Source organism: Macrosteles quadrilineatus, unplaced genomic scaffold (assembly GCF_028750875.1).
Source record: "Macrosteles quadrilineatus isolate MER2022 unplaced genomic scaffold, UCM_ALF_1.0 Scaffold_6__1_contigs__length_79288215, whole genome shotgun sequence".
NCBI classification, from domain to species: Eukaryota; Metazoa; Arthropoda; class Insecta; order Hemiptera; family Cicadellidae; genus Macrosteles; species Macrosteles quadrilineatus.
Window position 1 is genome coordinate 70,342,688 of NW_026542599.1, and position 18,004 is coordinate 70,360,691.

At 37.6% G+C, this 18,004-nt stretch overlaps 1 protein-coding gene across 1 annotated transcript; it reads right to left on the minus strand.

Annotated features, from left to right (window-relative positions):
• Positions 1-252: 252 nt before the first annotated feature.
• Positions 253-17,438, minus strand: LOC128997615 (trichohyalin-like). Its single transcript, XM_054423254.1, has 15 exons — positions 17,151-17,438; positions 14,751-14,879; positions 14,006-14,134; positions 13,322-13,473; positions 11,744-11,996; positions 10,793-10,940; positions 9,406-9,521; positions 6,802-6,886; positions 6,635-6,696; positions 5,246-5,356; positions 4,422-4,514; positions 2,491-2,522; positions 2,036-2,135; positions 1,190-1,412; positions 253-504 (listed from the first exon to the last, which is right to left on the minus strand). The coding sequence occupies exons 1-15, from the start codon at positions 17,400-17,402 to the stop codon at positions 320-322; spliced, it is 2,070 nt and encodes a 689-aa protein (XP_054279229.1). The 5' UTR covers positions 17,403-17,438; the 3' UTR covers positions 253-319.
• Positions 17,439-18,004: the final 566 nt, after the last annotated feature.

Here is an 18,004-nt window from a genome sequence, read left to right on the forward strand (position 1 = left end):
CCATGGTCTATGGAGTTTTAAAGAAGGAAGGTAATACAAGTGCTTTTAAGGGATTGCAATCCATTAAATCCATGAATCAAAGCCGCCCCTCACACCGAAGTCTGATACGCTGACCACTAGGCTAGGGCTAGCATATCTTCCCCTAAGCTCTTATTGAATATACTTAAATAGTTTGTATGTGCAAGATTATAACCATATGCTACTCTTATATTCCATATAGGGATTGAATCTCAAAGAATTAGTCAAACACAGTCAAATTCCAATTTATTTATTCCCATACACAGCGGATTTCTCATTAAACATCTCCGTTGTCTCATTATCAATCTCTCATCTCATGCTTCATCTGCCTGATGCGTAGTCGCAGGTAGGACGGCGTCATGTTAATATCCTGCATGAACCCGAGGATAATCCTGTCAACGATCCTGGTCAGAGCGATATCCATGGGCGCCTCGTCAAACAACAGCATCGAACAAAGTCTCGCCACGGGCTTGTTGTCTGGCAGCTCTGAAATATAACCGAAAGTTAGTGAACGGATCAAAATTAACTCTTAGATATTGAAGTAGACATTGAATATGGATTGGTGTATCTAATTTATGCAAACAGAATGTACAAAATTCCTTAAATTTATTTATGAGTTGAATGAGCCACTAAAAAAATAGTGCTATGAATCATTTAAGATGGGGACGCCACTATGTGCGTATTTTAACCCAAATATGAGTGTAGGATGAGTGGTGCGATCTTGTGGTCGTGTTAGTGACTAAGGCCAACATAATCCTTAGACACAGCTGTTAATTAATAGCCCGGATACTAATGGCAACTAAGGGACCTACAGTTAAGTGGAATGCGGACCACATTTTTGCCTTGGTATTAACGAATTGGTCTAATTATCAGGATAGTACTGTGGATAGTCGTAGTACTCCCTAGTGCGGACGTTAATCCACACTCAGGGAGCATCGCATCCACAGTGCATGCCTATAAATAACCACAATTTGTGACCTCCTAGTAGCTGAATTATAGGACAATGTTATAGGCCCCAGGATTTAAGTTCCGGGTTCAAATCCGCAAAATCACTAATGAATTTTATCTAAGTGATAATGTCGCTACTCATTCTCATTCTAGCCCAAAGAAATGTGAAAAATGATCCCAGGCTAGAGCCTAGGGTACTAGGAACAATAAAAGGTGCAATCACCCAAAGAATTCACTGTCTCCACTGAAATCCTGTCGTAACTTCTACTCTCGATGACTGACTTCACTCGGCTCGGTATCATTTGCAGCATCTTGTTCGAGATTTGTTGAATTTCTTTGTTTAAGGCTGCTTGTTCGTAGAAGATAAAATCATCTGCTGGAACCTCGTAAAATTCATCCGGCTCCTGGTCCCTGAAGATAGCCTCGGTGAACCTTGTGACGGAGGGCTGTCAACAGAAAGTTAAATTTGACAGTTAAAAATTATAAACTAAACAAAAATTATGAATAGTTACAATAGACATAATTTTAATGTGAGAAACAAAACTGTCAACAAACTATGATTAAAAGTAGTTAAAAGTAGCTGGTAGTTGTAATTTATATTAAATTTCAAAACAGTAAAACTAAAATTGGAATTAGAAATATACATTCCATTACCACGTTATGTAGGTTTGAGATAAAAATGGGCGTAATTGAGCTACCAACATTGTGCTGATTTAAATTACTGATTTCTGTCAAATACGCCAACTTTTTTGTAATCTAAAATAAAATGTCTAAACCTCATTGTGGGACACCCCTTTATACATATAACCATAGAAGAGGAATTACAAGCAGCTGTCTATTAGCATACAAGGGAAATACCGTACAAACAGCTGATATCTCCTGTCCAAATTTTGTTAATTTTCTGTTGTTAAGTTAACAAACTGTTCCCTGAACACAGATAAGCATCGATTGCTTGTGGGGAATATAGTTTCCAAAATATTGTTAGCATTGTTGCTTGTATTTATTTTTGGAAATGTATCTCTTGACTAAAAGTATCCACACTCTTTATTATGTACTATTACGCTATTACCATTGGCGTAGGTGGTCTATCTCTAGTCCTTCGGAGATTACTGCGGTCAACTGTAAACTCGTCTTCTGATTTGTGTATAGGAATTACCAACTCCACATTGCTGAAAAACATACAACTCTATGTGTAGAACAAAACAAATCAGATTAAAAATATCATAACTTGCTCATTGTGTTTAAAATTTATAAATTTATTCATTTTCGCTTTTATTTTATTATTTTTATTTAATTTACGCTTAATTGTGTAGCCTATCAATTTACTTTTTAAATAGAAATTTAATCTTCAAATTACAGTTTGAAAAAGTAAGTTTTTTTCTGTTTGGGATCTAATTCTTTTTTTATTGTCGGAAGTTATAATTAAAATTATTTGCATTTTAAGTGCCGGTAATAAATATGTATTATGTAGGTACATATGAACAAAATAAACACTAAATCTGGAAATAAAATTAGGTTGATTACCTGATTCTGGTGACCTTTTGTCGCGCCAAAGACTGAAACAAAAAAATTGTACTTCATAGTTTACTATTTTTCAGAAGTTAATAACCATTTATTGTGATTGTGTATGCCTTTTAAAACCCCCAAATTCTCATAGTAAACACAGTAAATGAATTCTAGTATGAAAGCAGAATAGGGGAAGCAATTTAAATGAGTTTTTCATGATCAAATGTGACAAACACGGTAAAAAACATTCCAAACATTTTGGTAAGACAGCGCAAGCACAAAATAAGAATTTCTGACCATTGAAAGCTCAATTTATGCTTACTTCAACAAGCTATATCATAGTAACACCTTGGTAAGAGAAACATTTTTGCAATAAAGTTCATTATTCATTACAAAAACAATTAACTACGAGCTCATGAGCTGTAGATAATTTCATATAGGTAGTGGATGATCCCTGCAGGGGACCCACGCTTGCGTGGGTTTGTGGCCTAGCGACCACGCGGACCCTAGCTCTCCCAGAGGGAAGGTAATTGCCCGGTGTTGGAACCAGCACTTCAGGTAAGGCCACAGCTATGGACTGGGATTGCCAGCCCTTAGGGGAGTCCCCAGTGACATTCCTCCATTCAGGATGGTGGGGTGTTTAGCTCTCAGAGTGGCTCCTCCGTGCAGCACCTCTCACCTACCTGTGGCTCTGTGGTTCCAAGGGGCTTGCCCTGCCTGTTGTGTACAACTAACATTCTGTGTGGCATATCCTCGGCTCTGGAAGTAGCCTCTTCCTGGGAGGTGAAAGATTAGCCCCCAAAGGGGAGGTAACTGCTCGGTGTTGGAACCGGCACTTCAGGTAAAGCCACAGCTATGGACGACTGGGATTGCCAGCCCTTAGGGGTCCCCAGTGACATTCCTCCATCCAGGATGGTGGGATGTTTAGCTCTCGGAGAGATGGAAGATGCGCCATCATATCTCCCACCTACCTGTGACTTTGGTTCTATGGGTTTCGGCCCGCCTGCTGTGTGCGATCAACATTCTGTGTGGCAAATCCTCGACTTTGGAAGTAGCCTTTCCTGGAGGTGAAATCGGACGAGTACCCGTAAGCTCACGGGGACACTCTAGGGGAACGTAACTTTCCGCAGTGTGAGGGCAACGGCTGGGCGCACTCAATCCCTGTCTCTGAGCCCGGAAGGTATGGTTATCTAGAGTGTGGGGGGTTCTCCCTGGAACCTCAATTGAGCTAAGGGTGTCGCCACCTTTAAGGGGTGGATAGGTTCATCCGGGTGGGACCCACTTCTATTCCTGCCTCCTTTTGGGAAACCCTGATGGCCTGGCAGTGATGTTGGGCTAGATGGGCAAACGAAGTAGATCGGGTGCTGGGTTCAAGCCCGCTGGGGTGTTCAGGGATCTATCGCCCTGGTCACCTCTAGTTTCCCAGCAACTGGGTAAGGCCTCCATCGGGTAGTGGTGGTAATAGGTGGAGTGGGCGCTTGACCAAGTAGTCGGTATCCCTGGTTAGGATTGAGGGGCAACCCTCTTTCCGATGGGCATTACTGTTGGCAGCCGATGAGCTTGATGGCCTTAAGTCATCCACCCCATGGTGTGTTCAGGGTTGGTGCGCAAGCTCCAGCCAACGCCATGGGGCCCGGTAGTTAAGGATATCCAGGTACCGGGTAGTCGTCGGGGAGCTTTGGTTCTCTCGACAAAAAATGAAATGGAATTAATGAAAAAAAAGGTAGTGGATGAAGAGCTCATGATCTAAAGGTTTTTGGTTGGATCTTAAAAGTGCCATATGGTTTCTATTGTTTTAAACTGGACCCAGCTGTCCTTGAGGCTTTTAATAAATTGACCAAAGAAACAGCTGATCCTGGTTAGTAACACAGCTGTTGCAGTCATATTGTTGGCTTAACATTCATCCGTCACTCTTTTCCATAAAATATGTAAATACAACACCAGCATACCTGGCTTTTAACAAACTCAGAAGAGCTGGATCTCGTCCTTCTTGAGAAGACTGACGGCCTTTCTTCCGTTTGCGTTTTGAGTTCATCAATCGTCTGGAAAAGTGTATGCTCTCAACAAACTGAATCATAGACTAGGTTGAATATATTAAAGTATATAAGTCTAACACCTTAAAAAATGAAAACAATACACCATCAAGCTGTGTGTGTTATTTTTACACAATGTTGGGATGGGAAAAGAAATCAATTAACTAATATGTTTATGACAGTAACAAATAATTTAGTGAGAGAAATGGTTGTGTGAATGATTGTCTCCAGAAGAAGCTAGTGTGTCTTGTCAATTTAAAATATATCTTATTCTTATTTAACATACTTGAAATACGTTTGAAAACCACGAATACACACAGATGCATAAAATACAGCATCAAGTGTCTGCTGCAAAGTCCAGTCTTCTTATCCAGTCTCATTTTCTTGATTTTGACTTTTAAAATATACACTGCCAATCATTTAAAATTTGCAAATGCATGGTTTTACAGATTAAGGCTTGTGAAAGGGACTTTTCTCAAATTTGGTTGACCAATTATGATAACTGTTAAGATTTTTTTTACTGTGGTACTTCTTTTTATCAAGAACTGCTTATAAATTTGTTTTTATTTAAAAGGACATGACATTTTAAGATGAAAGAAAACTGTCGGTTGTACATATTGGTCACAAACTTACAACTACACAACTTTACCTTGGAACTGGGAGTAATCTAATTTTTTTTACCAGCTACAGTACAACTTTTATGTCTTTTGACATTGGAAATGAGTTAAACGATTACTTACAGTTAGAACTTTCTTAGCTATCTGCGTCATGACGGGTTGAAACTGATTGGCTGTGTACTCAACAATCACTTGCTCCAGAAGATATTTGATGGCAGCGCTCACCGGTAGTGGCTTAAACATGTGAAATAAATTTTACACTTGCGATAAGAGTTATGAATCAGCTGGAAATACTGAGATTTTTTTCTTCGCTGTAATTTTCTCCTAACCTACTCTTGAGTGAATCCAACGGAAGTGTTATTTTTTGTGCTCTTTGGAGTTTTATAAGGGTAGTAAAAAGATTCAATAATTAACTTGTTTTATTAAAAATAGGGTTCACACTATTTTACATTAACTTATGAATTTTGGATAGCAATGTGAAGTAAAACGGTGAAGGGAAAAGTTTTGATTACAGGAAGCCTGAGTCAAGATTCAAATAGAGATTAAAATTTTTGCAACAACTTATTATGAATTGCGAACATTGTTACAAAAATGAATTTGAAAAAGAGATCTTTACTAAGAGGACAACTGTAGGGAAGATTGTGTAAGTCTTGACTGTAAGCTCCCAATTTTGAACCCCTCTCGCTCCAGTCTTTTATAACCTGACTCCCTCACATACACATTGCACGAAATTCTGACGCTGACATTTCTTGTCAGCAGCAACAGCCCTCACACTCCAAGCCAGGATCTAACCATCGTCGAACACAATGCAGCAAGAGATGTGCCGAATACTTTGTGACACTCAACAAAAACCCAATCAAATTGCAAGATAATACTGGCTAGCGGAGTTCACGTTTCTCTTGCCTAGTTACCTAGTTAAATGTTCTCTTGCCTAGTTAAATATGGTTAAAATTTACTAAACTGTGTTCTGGGTTGGTATTCAGGATATTTAAATTTCACATCTAAAAAATCCCAGACTGCCACAGCTCTCTTGGCAATATGGTAGTGCCGCTGAACATGTATATTACCTGGCATTCAGGGGCACTCCATTTTGCCAAGGGTATGGACTGAGATGGGCTGGACATGTGTGTAAGAGAGAGAATTCATCATTAATAAAAGCTGTTGACCAGAACAACTCAGAAGTCGGGAGACCACTGGTGGAAGAGCCAGTTGCTGGAAGGATATGGCTGCGTTGGGCACTACACCTATGGCAGCCGAGAATATAGTGTAGTGGAAAGACATCGTTGGCGAGGCCCAAAACCTTCTTAGGTTTCAATGGCCAAGGAGGTAAGATAAAGGTAGGTAGTAATAGGTAGGACCTCATCGGTCACAAGCCATCTAAATTTAACAGTTTAAATCAGACTTAGAAGGGCTTGAGATTGACCTGCAGTTTCAGTGTAAAAATAATAAAAAAATGTAAATCGAGTTTACTTATTAGTCTCTAGCTCTATTAGTTTATTTTTCAATACATACCACATTTTCTTGTTTCTCCAAACGGCTTTTAGCATGAGCGATCACAATGTACGGTTCCAAATCTGCAAAATTGTCAATAAATAAAGTTAGAGTTATTTTTAAACAATTTTTTTATATTTTGTTTTGATGATTTCAAAAGTAAAAGAACAAATAATCCAGGGTCTCACCATATCTAATCTCTCGCAGGGTTTGTTGGATTCGTTCATTTAGAGTTGCTAAAGTCTCTTCGTCCTGAGACAAAAACGCAATGCTCTGCAACAGTTTAAATCACAACAGTATAGTTTTGATTTTTAAAAGATACCAATGAGATAACTAAGAAAAGGTACTACTAATAGATATTTTAGGAATGTAATGGCTGCGCTGGACGAGACCAAACTTGATGGTGGTGGAAAACTCAGGTCTACAACACATTCAAAGTTACCCAGTTTCAAGGAGTTTTTAATTAAGTTACCTTTTATTTTGTTGGTTACCTTGAATTTTCAAGTCCAATTAGTTTACTTATGCACATTTCGCCACAGGGAGTAGCATCTTCAGAGTTACTCTAAAAATATCCTATACTACCATACTATACTATAGCCTACTACTGTATTTGAAAATGTTTGTGAGTTATTTTTTCTCATCACTAATATTATAAGCGCAGGGAAGTTCACTTCTATCACAACGGGAACAGTTTGACCGACAGTTTTAGGGGTGTGGACGGACTCATTTATATAATTCAATGGAAAACAACAATTTTGTAAACTGGACAGTTAAACTAATATTCAAAAACTGGCCACAGCTGTAATAATAATCAACAATAATCAAAGCTGTAACTGTCTACGATCAGCTGATTTAGTTTTCAAGAATATTATTAACAGTGCAATGTTTCCAGCAGCTAGGATGCATATGAAATTCACTTCACACATATCACTTGGAACCATGAGCAATAAATTATGTTCAATGCAAATTCAATTTGATAAACAAGGATAAATGCAATTGTAATTCACCACATGCTGCTATTGAGGTCAGTAAAGTACGCAACTGCTGTAATTTCCACTGGGTGCAAAGTCCTGTAGATCCCCTATGAGTGAGAGAGAAGGAGAATATATAATCAGCTGATCTACAGTGTGTATCTCCAATCAGCTGTTTTTATCCAAGCAAGATGTACCTGTCATTTCCCATTTGTCTGTGTTTATTGTTGTCTATGGCTTTTTCTGCACCGACAGATAACTACTCTCGAAGAGAAGGTAAGTGAACATGAATTTTATATCAAATTTGCTGGTTCCAAATGTATCCTTGTAAAACAGTTTTGATCAAAAGCAGTAAAAGCACTAAGCATTATAAGATTTATTCAGATAAATAGGTAAATATACTGAACACTGATCATTTCAGAATCTGTAAAGTATTCCTACTGTTAATTTTTTACGAATCTTGTAACAATACTTTTTGATGGATTGAAACTGGACCCAGCTGTTCTTTATTGTATTTTCAATATATAAATGGTCCTGGCCAAACATAAACAGCTGATCTTTGTAACACATTAACAAAGCACTATATTGAGAATAAATAGAACTATAGTTCGGCCGCTTAGAAAACGACCTGCGCGCTAATGCTAAACCAATGCTGGAGGAGGTCGCTTTCTAAGCGGCCGAACTATAGTCAAACGATTCCTATGTTAAAGTTGTTGTCATTTTTAGAATAGAAATAAAGGGATTTTAATTGATCCTATGACATAGTGATAATGTGCTGATTTAAAAATTACTGAATTTTGATTAATAAATCTACTTTTTGGAATTTTGACCAATAAGGGAAACTAAAAATAACAAATTATTGTTAACTTTACAATCTTTTTTGTTAAACCAACAATGGAGATATAATTATTTTTTTGCTAAATTGATCGTAGTGAATTTTGTAAGGCCACTTGCAGTAGCATGACTCATAATTATGCTTTTTTCATTTGTTTACAACTTATGTATACAAAAGCACGTATCGCTGTCTTAGTGAAATTATTGTGAGTGAATTTAATCATATCAATGTTTCAGAGAAGCACATTTGTAGTTGGGCGGGATTCGGTGCCAAGTCCTTGCTCCATGGTGGATGCACAACTCACTGTATGGTGCTCAAAAGTGGCTACACAGGTGGCCAATGTCACAACGGAGTCTGCAAGTGCTTTAAGTAACTCACTTACCTCAATTACACCTATTTATAACTCATTAAATTTAATCTAAAATTCATGTTTTCTCTTTAATATTGAATCCATCCCAAATTCTGTCTAGTTTGACTATGTTGAGGGATTTTCAGACATTTCCCATCACAATGAGTTAATAAATAAAGTTTTCATGATTTGGGATGCTTTTACACCTGTTCCAGGTCTCGAAATGAGGTGAAAACTTTGTCTTTTACTAATCCTGATGGAAAAGGGCCTTGTTACCTAATCCTGTAAGCTTAAGAATATCAATAAAATCATCGACTATTGATACAAATAGACATTCCATCGCCATGTTAAGTTTATCGCCTGTTTTTTAATCAAAATGAACGTAGTTGAAGTGAGCCACTGTCAGATTGTGCTGATAAAAGTAACTGATTTCTGTTAAATACCGGTACGCAAATTTTTAACCAGAGTCAAACTAATACAAAATTGTAAGCTGATGATAGCAACTGTTATGAACTACGAATCGACTATCTCAGCAACAAACAATCAGGTAGAAAATAGAATTTTAGGCACTAGCCCATTCTTACTAGAGCACTGGCTCACTCAACTACGTTCAGGGACACCCTGTATAACACAGTACCTTATTGGATGCGTAGGCTTCAGATACAGATCGCATTATTTGCTTCATCGTTTGCTTGCGTTTGTTCATCCTCACTTTTTCCAAAGTCGTTCTACACTTCCGTTCACTCAGTTCATCTAAACACATACGCTCAGCATTAGATGATGTAAGAGTGTAAAGTATGTTTGGGAATTCTAAATACAGTATTGCAAAGGCATAATGGATGTAAACTGACTAAAATATTTTATACTGTTAGTAAACATTTAGTTTCAAGTGATCACTAAAATTACTCTACCTTGGACAGCAAAAAACAGCCCCTTTTCCAACTTAAAAAGTCTAAACCACCAGAAGTAAGACTACGAAAATGGATGTAAAATTAGTAAGTTACAGTAATACGAGATAATAAAATGATAAAAGTACGGTATAGGCCTACCTGTTACTGAACATGAGCAGGACGGTGAACAAATAATGAATATTATGTTTTAAGAAACAAAAGGATCATTTCCATTTCCATTTTCGTTTATCATAAGAGCCAGAAGCTCCCTGACTGCAAACCCGGTACCTATAATTAAACACACCCGGGCCCCATGATGTAGGCCGAAGCATACGCACTGACCTTTGGCACACCATGGGAGGATGACTTCAGGTCATCAGGCTCACCGGCTGCCGAAGCAACCCTTCGGAGAGAGGGTTGCTCCTCAATCCTAACCAGGGATACCGGCTACTTGTTTAAGCGTCACTCCACCTGGGTTCCCCCAGGTACGAAACCCAGAAGGACCATAGTGGAATGCTCTGACACATTTTGTGCAAGCAACACTCGGGACCTATCCAATCCCTGGCAGGCAGAACCCGCCATCAAAGCCAGGAAGAAGGGGACCACCAGCAAGCTGATGGGGGGAACCCCAACCACCTATTTACACCACTAACCGATCGAGGCCTTACCCAGTTGCTGGGAAACCAGAGGTGACCAAGGCGATAGATCCATGAACACCCCCAGCAGGCTTGAACACAGCACCCGACAAATGGGCACCCTTTTGTTCAAATGGGATGAACAAAAGTCTACAGTATTTGTATGGCCAAGGACTTACAATTAACGATAAAAGTTATCCAATATTTACAACACCGAATATTTTGTTTTTTTAATTCTAATCAGAAATTATATAAAATTTTATTACCTTCACAGGTAGCACCTCCTGTGTTTGTAATAATCATTACATGAACCAAGTCTAACTTCATCAATGATAATTTTTGCTATTTTGAAAAACTGGATTACATACATGAACCTTTCCGTAAATAAGTATAGCCACATCCATACTAATAGTAAAGAAAATAATTCAAGGTCTCGCCATAGCTAATTCAGATTGCCTTGCCAATCTCCAGCGAAGAAGTTTTCATACTCCACACTTACCCTCCATCCTTGCCCACTCCTTCTCCATTGCTTTCACATATTGTTGTCTCTCTTGTTCCATCGCTGTTTTTCTTTTTTCATACAAGAATTTTTCCTTTTCTATTTGTTTCAATTGTTCTTCTACCTTCTTCTTCCATCTAGCCTCTGCCTGAAACATTTACCAAAAGGAACATTTATAATTTTCACTAATTAAGGGTTAATTAAGGGTAGTTAAGTTTTAAGGAAACAGCAGTTCCACCTGTCCAAATCGGTGAGGGGGAGGGGTACAATTATTACAGTCTGTACAGATTTGGTTTACCGAAAAAGGATGGAGTGTAATACCGATAATTCTTGGAAATTTTGACCTACACCAATGAATACAAAACTTATAAGAAGAGCCTTTGTAAAAAATTCAGTCTGGGAATATTTGAATTTTGGGTAGTTCCCGAGGCGGCTCCTAGGTAGACTAGCGAGTTTGCGGCCAAGTCAGCTGACTGAGTGAGAGAAAGAATCAGCTTAGAGAGAGTAAGAGATAGAGTAGCGCAGCCGTGTCACGAGCGATTGTTATGGCGGCCCCACAAAGCTCATTTCTGCGGCATAATTCCATTCTGACTAGTCTCCATAAGCATTTCACTTTTGAAAGGGTTTGTATTCATTACCTACACTTTTTTCTAATTATGTTTTGGATCCTTCTCCCTCCTTAGTCTTTCATCAACTTCACATTAAAAATATAGCAAAACAGCTGATTTTTTCAATCTGCTTGTTCAATTATTTCAACAACACATCTTTGAACTTTTGAGTCAGAGTTGTACTCTGTCCAATTGTAAAGCAACTATTTATAGTAATAAAGCACCTAGCGAATAAGTATAGTTTTAGATTGAATTATCACTACCTTCGTTGTTTATCGCTTTCGCCCCATTAACCAGATTGGACCTTCCCACCAACTCTGGAAATAATAAATAAAAGCCGTACCTTCTGTTTCATCTCCATCTCGCGAAGTTTTGAACGTTTCTCAAACAGTTTCTTCATTTCAACGTCTTGTTTGTACCTCAACTTCATCGCTTTTATCTTGTTTTGCCGTTCAATTTTCTGTGCCGCCTCAATTCTACTGCGTATCTTCCTATCAAATGCATCCATCCTCTCCTTTCTTTGCTCAAGTTCTTCTTCTCTTTTCTTCTCAGCAGCAGCTGCTTTTTCAATGACTCTTTGAAGTCGCTTTTTACATCTGGTAACAAATAGAAGGTTGTTTAAAAGTTAAACATAATATTCTGTGGTTATTATGGAAAGTAGTGTTGAAGAGTAGGCTACCTAATTGAAAAAAATACACACTTGATTAAAGAAATTCGTCAAAGACTCAACACCCATCCCTTACTTTTCTTCGCCTTAAAAAATACACTCTCTTACATTGGTGTTGTATAGAACTAATATTATACACTTACTTTCTATTTATACAGGGTTAGTAAAAAGTGTGGAGACCCCTTGTTATTTTTTTAACGGCCCATACTAGAAAAACTAAACTCGGCACACCATTATGGCATGTTAAGAAGTACTTTTTGGGCATAACCGCCACTTGGTGTTCATCCCCAAAATGGGAGATTTTGGGGGAAACTCAAAAATTTCAAATACAAAGACCCATCGAGTGACCCCTCATTTTGAAGGTCTTAGTAAAAGAAAACCATCAACGCAAATTAGAGGTCTCTATCTCAGTTCAGTAAAAAATGGCTGCCAATTGAAATCCTCATAAGTTCTCAAACCCAAAATGGGGGATTTTGGGGGAAACTCAAAAAATTTTAATGATAAGCCCCATCGAGTGGCCCCTCATTTTGAAGGTCATAATAAAAGAAAACTAACAACGCTAACCATAGGTCTCTATCTTAACACAGTAAAATATGGCAGACAATTGAATATAAAATTGCAAGTTATTTCCAACTTCTAAAGATTTCAATCAGCTTCCATTTTTTACTGGATTGAGATAGAAACCTCTAGTTTGCGTTGTTAGTTTTCTTTTATCAGGACCTTCGAAATGAAGGGTCACTCGATGGGCTTATCATTTAAAACTTTTGAGTTTTCCCCAAAATCCCCCATTTTGGGTTTGGTAAGCAAGTGGCTATTAGGCTTAAAAAGTACTTCATAACATGCCAAAAAGGTGTGTAGAGTTTAGTTTTCCTAGTGTGAGCCGCTACAAAATTTACAGGGGGTCTCCATACTTGGAAAGCTGTAAGTTAAATTTAACTTCTGAGAATTTCAATTGGCTGCCATTTTTTACTGGATTGAGATAAAGACCTTTAGTTTGCGTTGTTGGTTTTTTTTTACCAGGACCTTCAAAATGAGAGGTCACTCGATGGGTCTTTGTATTTGATATTTCTGAGTTTCCCCCAAAATCCCCCATTTTGGGGACGTACACCAAGTTACGGTTATGCCCAAAAAGTACGTCATAACATATCATAAAGGTGTGCCAAGTTTAGTTTTTCTAGTATGGGCCGTTAAAAAAATAACAGGGGGTCTCCACACTTTTTACTAACCCTGTATAAGCAATACCCATCCTCTTACTTCAAAAGCCGTTCCATTTCCAGGTGTTCCAATCTGCTCATGTTCTTACGTCTAACAGTTGTTGAGTCTTCAAGCTTCTTCAGTCTCGTTGCCTCTTTCTCCGCATTCTCGATAGCTTTTCCAACCATCAATTTCTCCTTTGCCAGATTTTCCTGAGTAATTCTTTAGATTAAGCTTAGGAAGCATGTAGGTTAGACAATAATCATTAAGGAATCTTGGGCTTAAAAGTTGGGTACCGGTAAAGTTTTCTTAACAAAGTTTTACTATTAATACTTGTACTGGTGGACTAGAAAAATTTAAATTTTTAATCTGTTTCTTGGGAAAATTGTAAAGAATTATATGTAGTGAAATTTGGTTAAAATGCCAACTTTCAAAGCCCATTCTATATCTCTTTATCCCCGTCAACATCAGTTTTATAGGTTCTAAGCCACATTTTCATTCAGAGACATTTCATGAAGTTCAAAATATTTATGCATACTCATGCACAAACTTTACTAATCTGGATAGCATCTTGGAATTTTTTTCCGATCTTTGTTTACAGGGATCCAGTGTAACTTTAAGTTGAAACCACAATTTTCAATATTAAATTGTTCCGCACAAAATGCCACTAGCAAAAGGAAAAAATATCAGTAGGTCTACGAGTCTGTACTAAACAGTTATCAGTCATCAATAACCTAGTTTTACCTTTTGTTCTATATCGTTCCTTAAGCTGTTACTGTACAATTTGTACAAAAAGTGACGGTAGTTATTGTATTGGTCAACGCTACAAGTAGCTCTCAATTGTGGCACCACTAGTCCTTGCTTCTTCAGGACCTGCGGGAAAACAACGGCATTGGTTACAGCCAATCAATCCATCAATAATCATTATTTGCGTGAGTTCATGAATACACCCAAAGTCTCAAAAGTGAGCAAAGTGAATAGCTTAATCCTCCCATGTAAATGGCACTCAAAAATTTTACCTCAATTGTGATAGTGTTCATGTGATTATTAATTCTGATTGGATAAGTAGTGTATGCTATGTACCTTCGGACTACATTAATTACCTAACTACCATAAAGAAGTAAGGTACAGAGGAAACATTCAATGGTGCCTAGCACTAGTCGATGGTGTCTAGGGTCCAACACTGCCCCCACGCCATTGAGTACTACACCGCTCACGGTGGAGAAAGACCCAGTGCCCTGTGGAATAGGAACTTCGGCACAGTGCTCAGCACTCAGGCTCTTCCTTGTTCGTCACAAGTATATTTCTCACACAATACTAGAGCTGTAAGCGCACAGTCGTCCCTTAAGCGTGTTTCCTCCGTACGTTACTTTGTCTCTATGATGTAGTGGAGCTTCAAAGTTCTAAGCTAGAACTATTTAAACCATGAGTAATAGTCTAGTCTAACGATCTATAAATGAGACACTAAGTCAAAAGAGTTGGACAATACCTGAAGATTCTTCGGGTTCCGCAACCAAGCTCGAAGGTGGTGGTCGTGAACAGACTCATAGTCAAACTTGACCTCATTGTTGTAAGGATCGGAGAGTTCGAACATGACTCCTGGAGAGCTCTTCCATAACTGTAGAGAAAATTAACAAATTGAATTCCCATAAAAATATATTTTTTAGTTTCAGACCAAATCAAATAATTTTGCTGTCTCTATACAAATCATAGGCTGTTAGGGAAGGGTTAATATCGGTAAAGAGTATTTACATTGATGTAGAATGGAGAAGAGTCTCAAAATTTAGAGTTCATAGTAAATGAGTACCGAGTACCGTCTCTTCTAGAGAGGAAAATGTTGTCTATAACCCAAGACATAGCTTGAATTTATCACTTTGATAGGAGATTACACCTATACAGATACATATACAGATTTATTACACCTACATATATACATTTACGTTATTTGTTTTTAATTACATGTTCAAAAATGTGTTAAAAAATTTACAATGGTGGTATAAAAGTATCAATGGGAAAAATTATTCATAGTAAAAGTAAAGCTATTGTTTTATAGGTTATTTTGTTGCAAAAAAATAATATCAACAAACTAACTTTTTGTCAACAAAAATTGTTTTATTTGTTTTATTTTGTTTTATTCATATATTGTATTCAGTTAATCCCCAATATTTTTAAGGTAAGAAACCACTGGAAATACGATTTTTTTTACTAGACTTTAAAGTACACTACTTTGTAACTTAATTCTCAATTTGACAACTGCTCTGCATGAAAAATGTTCGATTCTTCCAATACATTCGTAATATGTCTACTGGAAATAAACATGTCTTATGTCTTATAAATGAATCAAAAGAACTACTAGCATAGATAAAAGGAGTATAGACATATATATGTCTACTTCTTTTAATCTATGCTACTTGAGAACGGTTGCAGGAGCTAAGACGCAACCAGCAGCACACACATGTACCTAAATTGCGGTAGAAGTTAGTACGGCGCACACACAATAGAAGTTAATGTCGTATTGAGAGATATTTTTTATTTTAGCTAATTTACCTGTAGGAAGAAGCTATTTCCATAGTTTGCACGGAGATAACAGTGATCGATTTACTTTTTAATTTTTATGTCTTCAGAGACCAAAAACCCCATTCGTCCAAATTCATATACAGTTATTTTTATATACATTATATCTGTGTCAACACCATAACCCGAGTAAAAATGATCCAATTTTGATTGGGGTGTAAAAATACGTTTATTTGAACAAAAGTTACTAAGCCCAGCTATGGGAACGGGTTTCATGGACTAAACATTTTTTTTACCCCTAAAACGTAAAATTTAACAATTTATCTTTGACATTTGGAGACAATTTGTTAAATCGTGAATCACGTTAATAATCATTACATAAGTAGGAAATATATAACACTAACCTATGAGTACCTACGTTAATGATGTTATTCACAGCATTGCTGTAGCTGTAGGCACGATAGAAAGTGGTTAATACGAAGGAAACTAGGCTTCCAATAATTGAGATCTGTTGCTAACTAGTCGAGATTGTTAATCTAAATCTTACGTAATGGAAAACGAGAGCGTGTAGGCCTACACTATTTATCCATATATCGGCCTGTGAGAACATTGCGATGTTGATGATAAAAGGCTGTAAAATCATGGGGATTATCATGTCAACATAGGCATACTTTTCTTAATAAAGTTTTAAAGCATTTAGTTTTCAAATTCAAAGTATTCTTCAGTGTTCTTGTTAATTGATTTTTGTTCTCAATTGTTCAAAGTATGTTCTGGAAGGGCTATAAAAAAACCTAACCTCCAATTTGAAGGTTGTTCAGTTGATTCCAAGCGGGTTGGGTTCTAGATGCCAATTTGTCAACGGGCTATCAATTAATTAATCTAACAAAATTTCGACGTTATAGATAGGCCTAGTAAAGTTTGGATTTACGTTGGCCCCGGTTCGGACCGTCTCCTCACATTAAAAACGTAGAAGAATCAATTCCAATGGTACCGCCAAAATTATAAATTTGTGCTATGTTGCCAAAACAGCCAAACTCGAATACAGTGATTTTTCCTGCTTTGCAAACGCAAATGTTCTATCAATAAGTAAGAAAATATGTTATATAAGTTATTTCGTCGTCCAAGTATAGTGTGGTCACTAAAACATGAAAATAACTGCTACAGTTTACAGTTTGTAACGCCTTCTAAATACTTGGTCTGTGGAACCTGTATCCTGATCCTCTGCCATTAGTTTAAAGCCTGGGACAGTCTCAGGTAGACGAAAAACCAATAGAAAGATTCCTTCACAGGCTATAAGTAGGGGCCTATTTTGACCTAAACTTTCAGTTAACATAACCTATACAATAATTCTACAGTTGGACTTGAACTGAGTTACCTTTACTCCCAGCTTTCCTCTGGTGAAGACCAAAGGACCCTCAGGACCAGACATCAAGGGTAGCTTGGCATTGAGGGGAGCAGTCTCCCACAGCGGTAACCCCCCGGGTACACGGGCCCCCCTGGGTCGTGGCACCGAGGGGGGCGGAGCCCTCAACATCAGCATGTCCGTGTATGTGTATTTGGGGGATTCCTCGAGGACGGCCTGCTTCGCCTTCTCCCTCGAAGCCTTTTTGGAAGATCTGGCGGACATTGCAAACACAAACGTTAATTTTAAAAACGCGATTAGAACGTATTTATTAGATGTTTGTAAACAAGACGAAAGACTTTATTGATGTCCGTCATATGTTTCGTGATGGTGTATGTACTGTCTAACAAATAAATAAGTAACTAATCGGTGTACATAAAGATAAAACCATAGATAAAACATACTCCCCCAAGTAAAACACTGATAATTTTTAGATCCCTTTATTTACCTACTAGAATATATGACAAGTAGGTTGAACCAGTTTTATCCAAGGGAGGAGTAAAATAGTTAATTTTTAATTAGTGTCCAGCACCACAAAGATAAACATAAGTGGTGCATCAGATTCTCTTACACAAACCAAACAGAAGTAATCCTCGCGTAAAAAATATTTCAACAAAATTAATATTATTTAGTATAGTAAAGCAGCAGAGCTAAGTTACTGTATTTATTTGAAGAAATTCGCGGCCCAAACTCAAAGAAAGTAAGAGCGGAGCGCCAAACTAAAACCAGCTTGGGGCATGGTCACTAACAAGGTCGAAAAAGGTAAAAACCGAAAGCGCTTTAATTAAGTGGGGAGCGGCTGTCAATATTTTGAAAGTAATAAGGAA

Coding starts and splice junctions, on each gene's coding strand:
- LOC128997615 (XM_054423254.1), bottom strand. CDS start 17,402: ATGTCCGCCAGATCTTCCAAAAAGGCTTCGAGGGAGAAGGCGAAGCAG. Junction 11,997..13,321: donor GAAATGGAACGGCTTTTGAA/GTAAGAGGATGG, acceptor ATTTGTTACCAG/ATGTAAAAAGCGACTTCAAA. Junction 10,941..11,743: donor AGATGGAGATGAAACAGAAG/GTACGGCTTTTA, acceptor TAAATGTTTCAG/GCAGAGGCTAGATGGAAGAA.